Source organism: Alosa pseudoharengus, unplaced genomic scaffold (genome assembly GCF_046254945.1).
Source record: "Alosa pseudoharengus isolate Yale_2024_CS ecotype anadromous, Long Island Sound unplaced genomic scaffold, YU_APseudo_1.1 YU_APseudo_1.1_scf_4, whole genome shotgun sequence".
NCBI classification, from domain to species: Eukaryota; Metazoa; Chordata; class Actinopteri; order Clupeiformes; family Clupeidae; genus Alosa; species Alosa pseudoharengus.
This window is the reverse complement of record NW_027468774.1, coordinates 41,987,721-42,006,942: the sequence shown is the minus strand read 5'-3', so window position 1 is coordinate 42,006,942 and position 19,222 is coordinate 41,987,721. Positions and strand designations below refer to the sequence as shown.

Genomic DNA, 19,222 nt, shown 5'->3' with positions numbered 1-19,222 from the left:
ACATCACATTTATTGGCGTTATGGATGTTACAAAAAATGTAATTTTCCATGGAATTGCCCTCTAACATTAGTGTGTGGCCTCACAAATGCGCTTCTGGAAGAATGGTCAAATATTCCCATAAACACACTTCTAAACCTTGTGGAAAGCCTTCCTAAAAGAGTTGAAGCTGCTAGAGCTGCAAAGGGTGGACCGACATCATATTAAACCCTATGGATTAAGAATGGGATGTCACTTCAGTTTATATGCGAGTCAAGGCAGGTGACCCAATACGTTTGGCAATATAGTGTGTTGTGTGTATACAGTATGCATAATTATATATATAACCACACAGAGATATATAATATAAAAGTTGTAATTTGCTTTGGACTGACAGTCTCTGATTGTTTTTTGTGTGATGGTGAAAAACTGAGTTTATTGTCTATTGTGGTTCCAAGATATTAAGAACATCTTCACATTCTACTACATACTTAAGATTTATTTCATTTAGCAGACACTTTTATCCTAAGCGACCTACAGCAAGAGAATAGCATTCAAGCTACAGTGCATGGGAGACCTTTGCTAGGAATTACTACTGCATCTGTCAATACTACTACTAGAGAGTGCTGACATTATAAGTACTAGTCAAAGTGTGATAGGATGTGGTTGAAGAAAAAGGTAGCGGAGGGAAAAAATGGAAGTGCGTGGTAGGTATAGAAGCTACTGTCCTGGACCACGAGCATGCATCATAATTAGAATGTGGACATGACACATACTTAGGCTGTCACTTCCTTTCCAATACCACAGAAGAACAAGACACGAAACGGAAATTCACTTGTTTGGTTTGTTAAGCCCAACCACACCAACCTAGCAACAGCTGAAAGTCACAATAAACCCACACCTATTTCATCAGAAACTTCACTGAATAGAGTGCTCTGTAAACCTTCCCTTCTTTAGTATGAACTGAGCTGTGTTTTAAAATAAAACTTGTTACCAGTTCTGTCTGATACTGAAGCCATACAAAGGAGATTAGAGGTCATGCTAAAGTGAAGGCTATAGGCCTACAGTCCATAGAATTCAAACTGTTTATGAAACTGTTTATTTTTAATATCAAAAATGAAATTTCTATGCTAGTGCTCCATCAGGTTCCATTGATTGATGCATACATTCAGTTTAGTAATGAGTAGGCTAATGGTTCCATAGTTTTAGTGGGGTGGTGTTTCTAAACAGTCACTTTAGTCCCATCACTCATACCGCTATACAGCGCTCTTGCTAGGGCATTTCCAATACTCCCTCTCTCCAATGTCCTTCCACCCTCTGTATTGTGTTGGACGCATGTGGCTTGTTCAGTTGCAATGTTTCTAGTCACCAACAGGTGGCAGTATATTACAAAACTCAGAGATGGCCTCATTTCCAGGGTTGAACACATCACTTACTGTATGGCTAATTTCAATATAATAATATAAAAGACAGTATATTATTAATGGGAAATAAAGTCCTTCATTGTTATGATCAATTACAATGTTACTTAGCCTACCTGCGGTGTTATATGTGACAAATGCCATGCATGACTAACAATGCCATGCATGACTAGCAATGCAATCTGTCATGGTTCACCTCTTGCTCTCGAGGTAGCAACACCCCAACCATAATTTGTTTAGCATGCTGCCCTCAGGGAAAAGGTTCAGATCACCTCAGAGGCAAAACAAACAGACTGAAGAACAGCTTCTACCCTTGGGCAGTCAGAACTCTAAATGCATCACACCACTGACACTGCTTCTTATACAGTCATTCTGCATTTCCAATACTCCCTCTCTCCAATGTCCTTCCACCCTCTGTATTGTGTTGGACCAGGGGTGGGCAAACTGCGGCCCGCGGGCCGGATCCGGCCCGCCAAGCACTTTCATCCGGCCCGCCGAGCATTTCATTTAGTTATCAGGCTGCTCGCTATATTTTTCCTGCGATAGAGACGACGTTGGTTAGCTTTACTGCAAACTGCTTTTCACTCTCCTTAGATAACGTTTACAATGTCAATGTCAAAACATCATGTTAAATAGAGATAACATCATGTTAAACTAAGTTAACTCTTAGTTATCTCCTTTGCAGCAGATCTAACGTGAACATTATGCAATCCATTTAATTGGGAACGCGTCTGCACTCACGAGAGGGAGAGAGAGCCGCAGGTTCCAGCTGGCTTGTGATTGTTGATAATTGATATCTCCTTATAAGAAAGTTTTAAAAGGAAATCATGAAGGCAACAGTAGTTCCCACTACTGACCATTTAAAAACTGTGAGAGGGCCCAGCCGTATGTACAGCACTAGCCATAGCGGAGCAGGCAGAAGATAATTGAGAAATAAACGTGAATTAAAGCGACTGTCTTAAAGCGACAGTGCACAATTTATACATTTGTTAAACAGCATAAAATTAGCAGTATTTTTAAGCAATTCATATTTTAAAGCAAATACTTCTCATACTAAATTATAGGCTATAAAAAAAATATTTTTTTTATGCGTGTGTCGTGGGGGGGGGGGGGGGGGGGGGGGTGTTTGTTGTGCGGCCCGCCGGCCAATTTTCAAAACCCAATGTGGCCCTTGAGCCAAAAAGTTTGCCCACCCCTGTGTTGGACGCATGTGGCTGGTTCAGTTGCAATGTTTCTAGTCACCAACAGGTGGCAGTATATTACAAAACTCAGAGATGGCCTCATTTCCAGGGTTGAACACATCACTTACTGTATGGCTAATTTCAATATAATAATATAAAAGACAGTATATTATTAATGGGAAATAAAGTCCTTCATTGTTATGATCAATTACAATGTTACTTAGCCTACCTGCGGTGTTATATGTGACAAATGCCATGCATGACTAACAATGCCATGCATGACTAGCAATGCAATCTATCATGGTTCACCTCTTGCTCTCGAGGTAGCAACACCCCATCCATCATTTGTTTAGCATGCTGCCCTCAGGGAAAAGGTTCAGATCACCTCAGAGGCAAAACAAACAGACTGAAGAACATGCAGCTTCTACCCTTGGGCAGTCAGAACTCTAAATGCACCACACCACTGACACGGCTTCTTATAGTCATTCTGCTGTGTATATGCGTGTGAATGCATGTGTGTGTGTGTATGTGACACTGGTTCTCATACAGTCATGCTGCCACTACAGACTATCACTTTATTAGTATTATTTACTAATATTCATTAGTAAATAATACTAATAATACTAAAACGTCATAATAATTAACATTCACTTGACTTGAGACATTAAACCTTAAACATTATTTACCACTAGTGTAGCACTGTACATATAGAATGTTTTATTCTGGGGTTCCATTATGAACAATTAGTGTGGGCAAAGTATAAGTAAATGTATAGTAAGTTGTCATGTTGATACAAAGAATATACATTCTGAGCATTTATGTGGTAACATGGATTACTAATAAGATATACTTTCAGAGCAACAGTCATCTTATTGTTTTTTGAAGAAACATACATTTGAACACATGAACAGAACCTTCTTAAGTCCCTGATACAATCAAGTCATCACCCCTCACTTGAAATACAGTTGTCATACTGCCAACAATTCCATTTGGCACTTTGGAGCCTCAAAGCAGAAGTCCAGATTATGCACATACTGCATAGCTTTATAAAGACAACATACTGCTCTGCAGGGGTGGACAGTAACTAAGTACATTTACTTGATTACTGTACTTAAGTTTGATGTTTGAGTATCTATACTTTACTTGAGTATTAATCTTTTTGGAAACTTGTGACTTTTACTCCACTACATTTGAAAGAAAAATACTGTACTTTTGACTCCACTATTTTTGAAATATGAGCATGAGTACTCGTTACTTTTAACCACATTTGATTCTTTGAATGCAATAATGCGATAAACCATCTTGAAGTTTTTTCAATAGTCTAATTTTAACTTGGCTGAATTGCCTATGGTAATGATGTTGACAACAGATTCTTCATCAGAACATCCTCCATATAGCCTACAGTAAGTGAACCCAGACAAACCTGCAATTGAGATTTGAGAAGTGGTCTGTATTTAACCAGGCTATCCTCCATGATAATTGTGAAATTGGAATGAAATGAAATAGCTAGATCTTTAGCGTACATCATGAAACGATAAATAATCTATTGTAACACCCCCAATTATCACCACTTTTGTTCGAAAATTCTAAAACAACGATGTTTTTTAACACTTCAAAATAACATTTGCTAAATTAACCTTACATTTTCAGTAGCCAAAGGTGTGTAGATTTGAACAAAATCTGGTTTGGTTCTTAACGGGAGCATTTACTGCCTGAAATATCCAATTTTGTTTACCACGCTCGGAGTTATAGTGCTGGCCTGATGGGTCGCCTATTTACGCCGTTTCAACGGCACATGAGCGGTTAGACCGAGAATTCTCGCCATGATATTAAAATCCACTGGAGCTCCAAGCGGATGTGTACACGCAGCCTTACAACACTGTTTACAGCTCTTTGAGTCACGGTAAAATGTCATTTTTGGTACATAGCTAATTTAGATACACCTATGGTGTGGATGCTTGCGTTTCTTTAGGAATCTGCCATCTTGGTTTTTATAGAAATGGATATTAAGTGACACATACACGCAAGACGGCAGAAATACGGGAGCGACAGTAATAGGGGGAGTTCCGATACTACTCATAATTGAGTTATCTGGTTTTGTATTTAGCGCTGAAAATGTTTTAGATTTGTGAACAGAGAATGATTAATTATTTCAATTATACTGTTGCATCCATTTAAACAGTTGCAAAGTTATGAAAATAGGCAAAAAATTTTTGTTGGATGTAAGGAACTGAAGGTCTGTTCAAGTCCTATGACTGACCAAAGGATATACCTGACCAAATAAACATTACATTAATACATGAAAAAGGACAAATACTTGTACTTCTGAATACTTTAAAAGCAAATACTTCTGTACTTCAACTTAAGTAAAAATCTGACTTAGGCTACCAACTTTCACTTGTATTGGAGTAATATTTGACAAGGTGTATCTATACTTTCACTTGTATTGGAGTAATATTTGACAAGGTGTATCTATACTTTCACTTGTATTGGAGTAATATTTGACAAGGTGTATCTATACTTTCACTTAAGTAAGGGAATTGTGTACTCCTCTGCTACTCTGTGGGTTGGCTCAAGAACTCATCACATACTGCATCGCTTTCTAAAACAACATACTGCTCTGCGTGAATTGTGTACTTTGTCCTCCTCTGCTGCTCTACATGGGGGTTGGCTCAAGAACTCCTCACATACTGCACCGCCTTATAAAACAGCATACTGCTCTGCGTGGGGGTTGGCTCAGGAACTCATCAACAGTCGATGAACACACATCACTATAAAACCTATCTTTTCTCATTGTGATTTTTCATATATATTCAGAATCACACATCATTAAGTGGAAAATGTCCACTTGAAGCTGGGACCTTTTTTTCCCCCAGGTGTGTGGACAAAAAGTGTGTCTGTTTCGTCCACACATTGTTGAGTGACAGTACACACCTAAAAATCTCGCCAAAAACCTGAGACGCCTGGTGCTCAATATGTCCATCATGTGAGAGCTGTGACCACAGCGTGTCTTTGGTGTTGACCTGACTGATTTAAGTGGGTTTGATCATCATGGTGACCTTCTTGAGAGAGTATGCGCCTCCGTGGAACTCTTGCCAGTAGACTCCGTCCTGGTAGCGGCTCCGGTAGTGCCCGCCCCTGTACCACACACCGTTCAGGTTGGAGTGGGCACACATGTTGTACCACCAGCCTCCTTTGTGGTAGTGGGCACAGTTTCCTGGGAGAACAATTGAAGAAACAAGATTGCTTCAGCTACTACAAATTGATCTAGTGTTACTCAAAGTGGCTCACAAGCAAGGTAGACTACTACAACATCCACTACATAAATGTATTCATTTTAACAAATTAAAATGAATTTGAATCCCAAGCCATTTTACAGAACGATATAGAAACATTGTCATCTGTATGTGTGCTCCTTGAAGATCAAAACCATGACATTGGTGTTGTTAGACCCGTGCCATAGCAGCCATGTAGTGTCAACCTGAATAAATAAAACATGCTACCCACAACACACATAGTAAAACTACAAATGCAGATAGTGAATTACGAGTATAAGCATGCTAAGAAAATGTATTACCTAAATATGAATCTTTGTCACGGTCATGAGTGGTAAAAGCTTTGTTACTGTGCCACGAGAGCGAGTCCCCAGCATTGCCATTGTAGTTGCCCAGACGCAGGCGGTACCAGTCACTCTCCGGCTCCAGGCGGAAGCTGTCGTACTCGGCGAACACATGGCGCCCCTTCCAGTCCTCCATGGCCACCCTCAGCTTGTAGGTGGCCTGTGCAGCAAGCCAGTAGAGGTGCTCCAGGCCCAGCCAGTACTCCCCGTCCAGATTCCCAAAGCCTTGCTGAGCACCAGGGAAAGAACAGAGAGGATTCATTCACATTCAGATTTCAACGTGAACGTGAGAAGCACTTTTCAGCAAGGCAATCAACTACACAAAGAAGTGAGTTGTATTGCGAGATGAAATGTTGCTAACGTTGTACCTTTGCAATTGTGCCAATAGGCCTACTGTAACACTTTCACACGTATAACCATTATTTCAGTAAATTCCATTTCTATTCACAGTGTTTCCCACAGAATTGAATTCCATTTGTGGTGGTTGGTTTGCAGAATTTACTTGAATGCAACAGTTTTTAACAAACACAGCGTGGTTATGATGCTAACCAGATTTAAGCACAATTTAGTACAACCTGGAAAATCATTGTGTGTCAATGTTGATATTGTGGTGGGCCGCCACAAATAAGTCAATGTATGGAAAACACTGTGTTTGTGTATATTTACCGATCATCACAATATGACTCTTATAGGTAGACTCTAAATAATGACTATGTGTGAAAGCATTCATTGTTGAAATGGCAGTACAGGTATACTCTTCATGGCTTCATATAGCAGCAAATGGGCACTACTGATTCACTCTTTATTGGCTACTTATAACAGCAAATGGGCACTACTGATTCACTCTTTATTGGCTACTTATACTCACTCTTCACTTTGAACTGTTAATGTAATATGTATCATTGTAAGTCACTTTGCACAAAAGCCTCCGCATATTTTCTTTGATGTGTCAAATGAACCGTGATGCCAGGGAATGGGGCCCACCTTGTAAAACTCCCAGGTGCGGAAGAAGTTGACGGAGCCGTCCTGCCTCCTCTGGATGACGGTCCAGCCCCCCTGGGCGCGGCTCTGCTCGCACCAGGCCTGCACCAGGAGGTTGGTGCCCTGCGGCCGCAGCAGGTAGATGCCGCTGGTGGTCTCGCCGGACTCCAGCACATGCTGGCAGTCCCGCCACGGGCCTGAACATGAGGAGTGCAGAATGTACTCAGCCAGGTGAAAATCTTTCCTACTTTTCTAAACAAGGAGCTTAGCCAGCTTAGCCTACAGGAAAGCTGTTGCGTATGAACTCATTCGGAATATTTTGAAAACATAACAGCTAGATATTCTGTCTTCTCATTTTGTAGAAGAAAATGAAGAGAGATTTTATCTTAGTTTTTATTTCATGCAAAACATTTTAGTCTTGTCTTTTTTCGTCAACAATAATGCATCTTAAGATAGTCTTAGTCAGTGTTTCAGGACATTACTGCCGTCTCGTCATCGTCTCGTCTTAGTCATGAAAAAAAAGGTTGTTGATGAACATATTTCCTCTCGTCTCGTCTGACGAAATTAACACATCTTTTTATTTATTTATTTATTTATTTTTTCTTCTGTAAATTTGTGTTAGAGATTCCCGAGACACTGAAAGACCAGGCCTCATGAAACCTGGTGGGCATATTGCCACGCACACATACACACACGCACATAAACACACCTACACGTGCACACAAATAAAAACATACACACATGCAGGCAAGCAGATACATGCGTGCACACACACACTCACACGCGCCCGCGCGCACACACACCCCATTACCCCCTCATACAGACTCACAAGCGAACACACTCAGAAGCACAGTCCACACCTAAAAATCTCGCCTTTTATGTGCACCCGTGGAACTCAATACACAATACACAAAAACAAACACACACTATGCACACACTCATATTATTATTATTATCATATTATTATTATTTACATACACAAAAGTTGCAAGAGTAGGGTCTGGAGTAGGAGATGATTTATTTTTGTGGAGAGAATGTGCTGGACTAAGTGGCGGTCATATTTTGTTCCACTTTGCAGTACATCTAGTTAACATTGACTGACAATGAGTCCAAACGACAATAAATCACACACAAATAAATAGTTAGGCGTATGACAGTATGTCTGCATTGTGCGCGCGCGCGCGCGTGTGTGTGTGTGTGTGTGCGTGCGTGCGTGTGCTGAAGAAACCCCTGTAGAAACTGTGGGGGAGTGAAACAATTGATAAGGACTGGAATTCCAGAATGCATTAAGGTCACACACTACAAACACACTTATCACTTAGCTTAGGAGATCTGTTTACATCTGAGGAACATACATGCATCCCTCAACATAGCCATCAAGACCAAAGTCAAATGTCACAGAGTACATGTTACATCAACATGACACATTCTTAGGCCCCCATGTACACACACACACACAAAGACTAATGTAACACAACATTATCATTTGTGATCTGAGTGCTGCTCCTCACTGTAATTGTGATGAAACACTTTGCATTAGCCCCATCCACGAGGAGCCCTGTCATTTCTGAGCACTTCTTCACAATTCAGGATTGAAACAAGCTGCTTTCAGGCAGGTTGTCATTACCGTTTTGTCTGAGCGAGTGAGTGAGTGTGTACACTACACACACACACACACACACACACACACACACAGAGACAGAGAGAGAGAGAGAGATAATGATAGATATACACAAAGTGTGTTTATCTCTTATTCTGTTTGTGCTTGTATGTGTGAGTAGTGTGTGTTTGTCTTTATCTCTGTGTGTGTGTGTGTGTGTGTGTGTTTGTTTGTGAGTAGTACACACACACACACTGGATCTCACATTAGTCTCAGTGTTTTTGGAGCCCTAATGAGAACATCTGGCACTGTTTACACATGGCTCAGGCATTCCCAGAGAGATAACCCTCCACACACACACACACACACAGACAGACACACACACACACACACACACACACACAGGGTCACTGACACTCCAGGCCTGTGCCGTTCATCATGGGAGCGACTCTGACACAGTTCTGCAATCCTAAAGGCTTATTCATCTCATTAGTACCCAAGCTCCCACACTACCCAGTCAGGCTACTTGGGTCTACACTACAGGCTCTTACCTGGGCTCTTGGTGACGGGGAAGCTGATGAATGGGGAGTCAGTGGAGGGGGCAGGTGAGGCTGTGACCACTTCCTGGACGCCCCGCACAGACTTGGAGTTTGGTGGCGGGGCACTCTGGTCTCTCTGGACATCATTGGATTTCGGACTGGACGGGAAACTAGAGGATGGTGCCTTCTCCTGTGTAAAACGAAGACACAAGTTCATCTCTTATAGAACAGAAACATTTCTGATTTCATCTGTAATATGAATCGATTACTCCTTTTTAATCTCACTTTTTCTGTCTGTGAGGGTTTGTTGCAGAGTTGACACTGTTTTTCCAGATCTTTTAGCAGATGGCTCTGGTTGCTTATAATAGAGGTTAGGGCCTCGTACTTCTTCTCCAGCTCTCTGTAGCTGCTGGTCACCTGCAGCACCTTGGGACATTTGAACAGATGAACTTAATCAGATAGCAAAGGAACAGAACATAAGTTTTATACATCAGTAGCCTAAGTCCAGTCTTAGAACATCCTCTATAGAAGTGATATAGTGATTTGTATGTATGTGAGATGTGTATATTTGTGTTTTTGTTTATGGTTGTATAAGCAACTGGATGCCTAAACTTTCCCTCGGGATCAATAAAGTATCTATCTACCGTATCTACTGTATCTATCTATCTATCTATAGAAGCAAGTCAACTGAAGAGGTGAGAGACCTCTTCGGTAAGGGACACACCCTCCTTGACAGACCCTGGGTACCTGAGACGTGGCGTTGAGGAGCAGGTTCTCCACTCTCCGCTGCTCCAGGTCCTGGCCCTTCTTGAGCGTGATCTCATGCAGCAGCTCGGCGTAGAGCTGGGCGATGCGGGCGTTCATGGCACCGCTTTCCCGCCGGAGTGCCCGCACCTCGGTTGCCATGGCGCCCTCCTGCTCCAGCTGCGCACGCACCCTCTCCAGCTGCTCCTGCTGACGGCTCAGCTCCTGCCGCAGCGACACCACCTCTGAGTGGTTGGCGGCGCGACCGACGGACTCCTGGCTGACGCACAGGGCGCCCTTCAGCTTCTGCTGGGGCACGATGAAGGTGTAGGAGCAGCGGCCCGCCTTCAGGTCCGAGGAGCGAGACGAGCGTTTCTGAGCTGCATCTTTCAGGGCACGGTCACTGTGAGGTCCCTCCTTGTGCCTCTCAGCACTGGGCATTAGTCCATTAAAGGCCAGCAGGAGCAAGAGGGCAAAGCACACCAGGCATTCCATGAGCTGGCCCACTGTTCAGTATGTAAAGGGAGAAAGGATATGTTATGCTATAGGACATTTGTTGGATGGCTTTAAGAACTGTACAATGGAAATGTGGGTGATAGGCACAGAACAAAATGTAGTATCTCACACAAAAACACTACTTAATATCGTTTATAATTGTTTATAAAATAGATAGTCCCATGTCAGTAACTTAGTGGGATGAAAACAGAGTAGTATGTCCTCTCTCCCAACAGTTAATTAGCAAATCAACACTGGCAACCAATGGTAAACATAATTCCAACAATAAGACAAAGGTACACATAACAACTTGGGAAACAGCTGCCTGGTTTAATGTATTGCACAGCATTTATAAAATATAAGAAGTCAAGCAGTTATGAATCAGACATTGTGATTATCATCCTATAACTGCCCACTTGTACGAAGAATAACTAATTTGTCTATTTCATTTTACTAATGTAAAAGTATCTCAACTATTGTAGGCCCACACTGAAATTGTAAAATTTTGTAAAACTGTAAATTGCAAACTGTTCATGGAAAGTCACCAAAATATATATGTAATCATTCCTATCTATCTAAAATCATTTCAAATAAAGATTTTAATAAATTATAAAAATGCTGCAAAAAAAATCTTTGTCTTACCAAAGTCTTCGATGCTACAACAGATCAGCTCTTTGAAGGTCTTGGTGGAGCTTTCTTTCTTGGAGTTTTCGTTCTCTCTTAATAGTTTCTACTTCATTGACTAACTCTGGCCTCTTATTTGAAGCTTTCGGTATGAAATTACCTTCCTATATCCCAATTCTTAACTGTTCAGTTGAAACATTCAGAGAGACGTACATGTGAGTGTGACCCTTAGAAACTGCACACCGCTAGTTTACAGAGACACACACTCAGGGACTTTAAAGTAATTAGACCCCTCCTTGCTTGTAGTCCTTGTACACAAAGACCCACATAATTACTAACCATTCGGATGACACCACCTCCCAAACTCTGGGGTGTGTCCCTGTGCACCCCCATCACAGGCCACATCAGCCCAGGCCAGTCCCCAGTCTCCTCCCTGCGCTTTGTCTGTGGTTGAATAACTGAACTTTAAGATCAGTCTAAAAAGTAATTCACACTGCATCTATTCATTAGACTGACAGTAATTTAAGTATTTCAATGTAAATAAAACTGTGAGGGTTCTGATGGCCCTTTAATAACTCAACAGCAGATTTTAGTAGCCAGGTGGCCTTAAGATGGATAATGTCGTGTAATGAATGATTTAAAGTTAGCCCAGTGTAGTATTTTTTATGATAATTATAATCGAGTCATGTACACTACCCATGTTCTATTGAATTCTAATTAGTACATTATTAGGCTATACAGCTGATTGGTGAAAATCTATAATAACACACAGTTTACAATAGGCCTACTTATCCTGTGTGGAAAGACCACTATCTGCTCAGGCACCCCCTGGAGGATGACAATCTGTAAAAACGACATATTTATTTTTTAAAAGAAAAAAATATATCGGCTGTGCAATTTGTTTAATCCGTCGAAGTGGACACGTTTTACGCACTTTCCGCCAGGCAGAACCTTGTTTCCGCTTTCTTGGAGAGCACGGTCCTATGTCAATGTAACACATATGCATGCACGTGGCTAATGCAGGACAGCAGTAGTAGTTCAAGTTGTAGAAGCTGTCCAACCGCTGAATCGGACGAAATGCGGACAAAATCATAAAAGAAAGAAGAAATAAACTGAATATTTGAAGCTTGTAGTCAGCGAAGAAGACATTCTAGTTACATCTGTCTCAAGGCTCATGTGACAACATGGGTAAAAATAAGGTAAGTAACCATTAACTTAGCTAGCTTAGCAATCACTCTGACGTTACTCGTGTAACTTATAACGTTACAGTTTAACAATGTTAACTCAAAGTGGTCTGTAAGGGGAACGGTGAAATTCAATCATCAATAAATTATTTTAATTGTCCGTTCTTACGGTATTGTCCTGGCGGCATGCGTCAATCAGTATTGTTATTAATTATATTTTATGGGTAACTTCAGCTAAAGCGCCTTAACATTAGCTGATTGGTGTTGGCTAACATTAGCGTTAGGACGCCTGTTTTTTGTAGTTGAAGTGTTTTGTGTAATGCGGTGACTTTCTTTCTTCTAGCGTATCTTGCTTGATACATTATTATTTGTGTAAATAAACGTGACATTATGTAATGAAACCAGTAAGTTAACGTCAGTTGACTGCATTACGGTAACGTTATGCATGAAGAGTTAATCTTTTGCCTGTTATGAACTTCATATTTGCAGACCAAAAACCAGAAGACCTCACGTCAAAAGGCTAATCAGTTGGCGGAGGAGACCTTTGGCTCAGTCCCACACAGCTTTGTCTTCCACAGGGGGAAAATTGGCAAGAATGTCGGTCAGCTTGTGTCGGACATGCGGCAGGTCATGCAGCCATACACGGCAGAGTCATTAAAGGTCCGAAGCTGTGGCTTTATAATGTTAACCTTACTAAGTAGTACACACCTCTTTTCATTCACATATGCTATAACGTTACTTGTTCAATGTATGGTATCGATATTGGAAATATCGTAGATATCATTGGTGCATTTCTAAGCAGTGCTTGGTCTTTTCCACCAGTAGGTGCGGAAAAAGAATGTCCTTAAAGATTTTGCGACGGTGGCGGGGCCACTGGGAGTGACACACTTTGCCATCTTTACCAAAACAAAAACCAGTGTGAACTTGGTAAATAATTTTGTCTTTTGCGCTTTAATTAATGTCCCTTGTTTTTAAATCCAATGCTGCGTAATTTGTGTACAGTTCTTGGCCTTGGACAGTAAAGAACAATTTGTGTACTTATTTGTTTATTTGAGTGTAAATAAGATTTCAACATTAAAAGTAGGCCAACTGTTGCATTGACTGGTGGATTTTGACAAGGTTTTCTTATCTGTCCCTAGAGACTGGCTCGCATCCCTAAAGGCCCCACGCTACATTTTAATGTCAGCAAGGTAAGGTTTCTCTCATTCTTATTATGATTTCCGATTGTAAGCTTGAGTTTCATGGGTACAGAGGATGAAATGTTTATTACATTGATGTTACTATGATGATCTTTCAAAGTAAACGCACTGATGTACCAAGTCCTTGTATAAACGTCTATCAACTATGTTTGCGCCTACATAGCATTTGGGGGTCGTTCTAAAGGTGCATGTGTTTGTGTTCAGTATGCCCTCGTCAAGGATGTGGTGTCATCCCTGAAGAAACACAGAATGCATGAGCAGCAGTTCACCCACCACCCACTGCTGGTGCTGAACAACTTTGGTGTAGAGGGCATGCATGTCAAACTAATGGCCACCATGTTCCAGAACATGTTCCCATCCATCAACGTGCATAAGGTAGACTTGGGGCTCTATGTGTTGGGATTGTCCTTTGCTTATTTATCTCAGAACAAAGTTTATGGTGTGATGAATGTATAGTCTGCTGAGGTTGTCTGTGATTGTCTCAAATTAATTCTGATTGGCCATAACAATACCCTTGCTGTGTTTATATGGTGATGTGTAGTGAGATCTAGTTTGATGACATATTTGCTGTTTGCAGGTAAATCTTAATAACATTAAGAGATGTGTCCTACTTAACTATGATCCAGCATCACAGGAGATAGAGTTTCGGCACTAGTAAGTATTATTTGTCACATCTGCACACATTCTTAGCTCTTCTCAGGTTGTACGCCCTTGTCCAGTGTGTTCCCAGTAAGATGGTCTGATAGACTTAACGGGTGCAGATGATGACAAACTACAGGTTGAATGCACAGTGATTGTTTTCAAAGTAAACGCACTGATGCACCCGACATGCAGAATACCCTTTTGTCTTGTTGGCTCCTGCCACTAGACACCACTGACAAAGAAACCCTTTTCTTGAGTTATGAACAATTAGTAAGCTGAGTGGAATGTGTTTTTTCATAAGCTTTGAAATTGGCTATTCACTAACTGGTCACAAGAAGTAGCTTCACCTAAAACAAGCCCCTTTACTTGTAGCACATGTATCCATTATTAATGAAAGCATAAAATTAGCATAGAAGCTGGTGCTCTGCAATTCTCTTTAATGTGTACAAAAGACCAAAAGGACTCCATAAAACGTGGCTGAATATAGTTTTAGTCTGTTTCTTTTGGTGGTGGTGAGATTGTGTGTGTGTGTTGACATTGTCCCTTGGCTCTCGTCTCTGCAGCAGCATAAAGGTGGTGCCAGTGGGCATGAGCAAAGGGGTGAAGAAGCTCATGCAGGAGCGCTTCCCCAACATGAGCAAGTTTGAGGACATCAGCGAGCTGCTCCTCAAGTAAGTGAGCCCTGTACGCCTGAGAATATGCTTCCATTTAACTGGTTTGGTCTTGGGTCCTGATGCGATGCAGAGGAGGAGGATCTATCTTTAAGTGAATGAACAGTGAGCTTTTCAAAGTAAACGCGCTGATGCATCGCAAGCAGTGATGTCACTTGTGATATCTCGCGGGTTAGGCTGACCCTCACCTAGACCTGGCTGCTTGTGTGTCTGTAGGGGGGCGAACCTGTCGGAGAGCGAGGCCGAGCTGGACGGCGATCACAACATCACAGAGCTGCCCCAGGCCTACTCTGGCCGCGGAAACATGACCTCCCAGCAGAGTGCAGTGCGCCTAACAGAGGTGACTATTGCTGCCTTTCTTTTCTCCGGTTCTGTGTTTCTCCTATTGGAAGTGAGGGAGCAAATGAAACCATGACTTATGTTATGGCTTAGGCATCTGTCGACATAACCCAACAGTACTTCACATATTTTTTAAAGGGGAATAGATAAAAACAAAGGCAGTTGCTGCACTTTCTAGGCACTTGGGCAGACAACCTTTAACCCTTTACCCGCCAAAGTTGCAAAATTGCGACAAACAACGTCACTGATTAAAACAGACGATAGATCCATGTACGGTGACACATTTCATTTGTACTCCACCACTAGTTGGCAGACACCCAGAGCTTCGATTCAAGCTCAACCTTTTTTTTCTAAATGTTCAGGAACCATGGGAGAAACACACGAAGAAGGCGTGCATTTCCTCCATAACGCGGAAGCGATGCGGGCCATAGTTTTGCACAAATTGAAGCAGAAATACACCAAATGTTGGGAAAAAAATTCACGTGTGATGAAGTCTCGGGTCTTTTATTCATCTATTCGGATTCTAAAGGATAAAATCTGCATTTTGGAGGATATGATCGATCGTCTATTGGCAGTGATAGTCACGAAGCGTCTGTGAATGGAGTTGCGTTTTGGCGTCTTTGCGACAGTGTTCACTAAGCATACCATGCTTATTTCGACCCTCTGCCCAACATAGCTGTAGGTGCCAGTGGTAATAGTGATGATAGTGTCCGTAATGGACGTGGTATTACACGCGATTACACACAAGAAACACATAAGACGTGCATTTTCTCCATAACACGGAAGCAATGCAGGCCATAGTTTTGCACAAATTGAAGCAGAAATACACCAAATGTTGAAGAAAAAGTTAACATGTGATGAAGTCTTGGGTTATTTACCTAGTCTGATTCTGAAGAATATCTGCCTTTTGGAGAATATGAGCGATCGTCTAGTCACGTTGCGTCTGTGAATGGAGGTGCGTCTTTGCGTCTTTCCGACAGTGTTCACTAAGCATACCACACTTATGTCGACCCTCTGCCCAACGTAGCTGAAGGTGCCAGTAGTGAAGGTGATGATAGTGTCCGTAATGGACGTAGTAAAGACAGCAGGGGTAGTAAAAAATAGGGCTCTGAAGAACTACAAAGTCACGCGCTATAGGAATTGATTTGACCAGGCTACTTTATTGTATAGTACAGGGGTGGGCAAACTGCGGCCCGCGGGCCGGATCCGGCCCGCCAAGCACTTTCATCCGGCCCGCCGAGCATTTCATTTAGTTATCAGGCTGCTCGCTATTTTTTTCCTGCGATAGAGACGACGTTGGTTAGCTTTACTGCAAACTGCTTTTCACTCTCCTTAGATAACGTTTACAATGTCAATGTCAAAACATCATGTTAAATAGAGATAACATCATGTTAAACTAAGTTAACTCTTAGTTATCTCCTTTGCAGCAGATCTAACGTGAACATTATGCAATCCATTTAATTGGGAACGCGTCTGCACTCACGAGAGGGAGAGAGAGCCGCAGGTTCCAGCTGGCTTGTGATTGTTGATAATTGATATCTCCTTATAAGAAAGTTTTAAAAGGAAATCATGAAGGCAACAGTAGTTCCCACTACTGACCATTTAAAAACTGTGAGAGGGCCCAGCCGTATGTACAGCACTAGCCATAGCGGAGCAGGCAGAAGATAATTGAGAAATAAACGTGAATTAAAGCGACTGTCTTAAAGCGACAGTGCACAATTTATACATTTGTTAAACAGCATAAAATTAGCAGTATTTTTAAGCAATTCATATTTTAAAGCAAATACTTCTCATACTAAATTATAGGCTATAAAAAAAATATTTTTTTATGCGTGTGTCGTGGGGGGGGGGGGGGGGTGTTTGTTGTGCGGCCCGCCGGCCAATTTTCAAAACCCAATGTGGCCCTTGAGCCAAAAAGTTTGCCCACCCCTGGTATAGTAGAATAAGATTTGTGGTTATAGTAATAGTTTACTATTGTTGGTTTACATGTGACTGCTTTCCTGTTCAGGTGTTATGTGGGTGAAATGACATAAAAGTAAGCAAAACTGCTCAAATGTTCAACATCCAGTATTTACTGAAATGTGCATAATTCGAGGTGGTTGTCATCCAGTGACGTCATAATATGCAAATTAGATGTGTAAATTTACCCCCTTCATGAACTTTTGTTCATACTCAATGATTTTCACATTTACAGTAGGACTTTATCTCTGACCACTTTCAAGCATGGCCTTTTGAAATTTTTATGTAAAAATCGAATGATGTTTCTTTTAAAACCTGGCGCCTAAAGGGTTTGGATTATATTATCCTTTCACCACCACCTGTGTGTCAGTCCCTCCAGTGTTTCGTGATTCTGTGCTGTGGAAATTAACACACAAATCATCAATGTACTGCATTTTCTTCATTCATCCTGATGATGTGTGTGTGTGTGTAGTATTTGTGTGCAGTTGCCAAGTGATTTCTGATTCTGGATAACTGTATGTGAAAATAAATGTTTTTCTGCTACAGATTGGCCCAAGAATGACACTGCAGCTGGTGAAGATCGTGGAGGGCTTAGGGGAGGGCAACGTGATGTATCACTCCATCGGTACGGTTCCCAGTCATCCTAACGAACAACAGTCTTGCAATTCATTGTGCTTTGGTGTGGCAAGTGTGATGGTCTCTTGATGTTCTCTTGCGCCTTGTTCCTTCAGTATCTAAGTCTGAGGAGGAGCTGATGGAGATTCTGAGGAGGAGGGAGGTGCGTCTGAAGGAGAAAGCGGAGCGCAGGATGAAGCAGGAGGAGAACATCGCCCTAAAAAAGGAGCAGAGGGAAGCGAACAAGTAAGTGAGAGAGGAGAACCCCTTAGGAAATCCCAGGTTGTCCATACACTTTACATAGATGGACCATTTTATTGAGCCAACTAAGTGAGATTGTACTGTTGCCGCATCAATTCCCCAAAACAAACATAAAAGTACACAATGAGCTTAGTAAAAAAGCACAAATATACAGTATATATATGGTCTGGTTGTGATCGTGGTGTGTTTTTGCTTGTTTACAGAAAGAAGAGCCTGGAAGGCATAAAGAGGAAGAAGCTGCAGGCTGGTGGATCAGACGACAGTGAGGTGGAGGATCCAGGGGCGCAGGACGACAAGCCTGCCAAAGCAGAATCATCTGAGGACGAGGCCGAGTACTACAGACAGGCTGTGGGGGAAGACCCTGATGAAGGTGAGGCCTGCTCTTCAGCTGGTCTGGATCAAGGGATTCATTTTAGGGCTTGTCTTGAGGTGGTGTACTCTTGAAATTGATTTGCCTTTTATTTATTTTTATCAGATATGTTCCCAGCTGCTAAGAGGAAACGTGACCCCAGCAGGTCTCCTGGACCTTTCAAGAAGAGGAAAATGTCAGCAGGAAGGGGTGCCCCTTCAAGCGGCAACGACAGGAAGAAGCCAGGCTCAAAGCCTTTCACCAAGCCAGGATTTGAAGGGAAAGGTTTTGGAGGGAAGAAGATGGGGCAAGGAGGCAAGAGGTTCGGGGGCAAAAAGATGCAAGAGGAAGGTGGGAAGTTTGGGGGCAAGAGAATGGGTGGAGGCGGCAAAAAGTTTGGAGGCAGAAACACAGGAGAAGGACGCAGAGACTTCAAGGGAAGGAATGCAAAGGGTGGTGGTGGCGGTGGCGGCTCAAAATTTAAAGGGTCCAAATCTCAGAGCTTCAACAAAGGCCCCAAAAAAGGAGGGGGGAGGCAAGGTTTCAAACAAAAGAAAGGGAGGAGTTGATTGCTATTATACTGTACCAATAGTCCCTGGATGGCTGCAATGCCAGGACTGAACACTCGGTGGCACTGTGGCTTTGCTGAGAGTTCTGATTGTCACTTTGCGTTGAGAAGCTGTGGATCTTGGTGAGATCAATGTGTTTCTGTCTTTCTGTGCCTTGTAAAAAATATGTATTGTCTGTAAACTCATTGCAATTAAAATGTGTACATTTTGGTTAAATTTGGCTTTGAATTGTCTTCCATCAATTATGCTGTTT

The 19,222-nt window shown here is 42.0% G+C and overlaps 2 protein-coding genes across 2 annotated transcripts; one reads left to right on the top strand and one right to left on the bottom strand.

Annotated features, from left to right (window-relative positions):
* Positions 1–3,919: 3,919 nt before the first annotated feature.
* On the bottom strand, positions 3,920–11,206 carry angptl6 (angiopoietin-like 6). Its single transcript, XM_076266379.1, has 7 exons — positions 11,200–11,206; positions 10,066–10,568; positions 9,604–9,744; positions 9,331–9,508; positions 7,183–7,376; positions 6,157–6,427; positions 3,920–5,796 (listed from the first exon to the last, which is right to left on the bottom strand). The coding sequence occupies exons 2-7, from the start codon at positions 10,555–10,557 to the stop codon at positions 5,612–5,614; spliced, it is 1,461 nt and encodes a 486-aa protein (XP_076122494.1). The 5' UTR covers positions 10,558–10,568; positions 11,200–11,206; the 3' UTR covers positions 3,920–5,611.
* Positions 11,207–12,190: 984 nt separating this feature from the next.
* Positions 12,191–19,185, top strand: ppan (peter pan homolog). Its single transcript, XM_076266374.1, has 12 exons — positions 12,191–12,380; positions 12,855–13,025; positions 13,191–13,292; positions 13,505–13,555; positions 13,769–13,939; positions 14,142–14,218; positions 14,770–14,877; positions 15,094–15,217; positions 17,722–17,800; positions 17,907–18,036; positions 18,255–18,421; positions 18,527–19,185. Exons 1-12 carry the CDS (start codon positions 12,366–12,368, stop codon positions 18,967–18,969), a joined length of 1,638 nt encoding a protein of 545 aa, XP_076122489.1. The 5' UTR covers positions 12,191–12,365; the 3' UTR covers positions 18,970–19,185.
* The last annotated feature ends 37 nt before the right edge of the window (positions 19,186–19,222 follow it).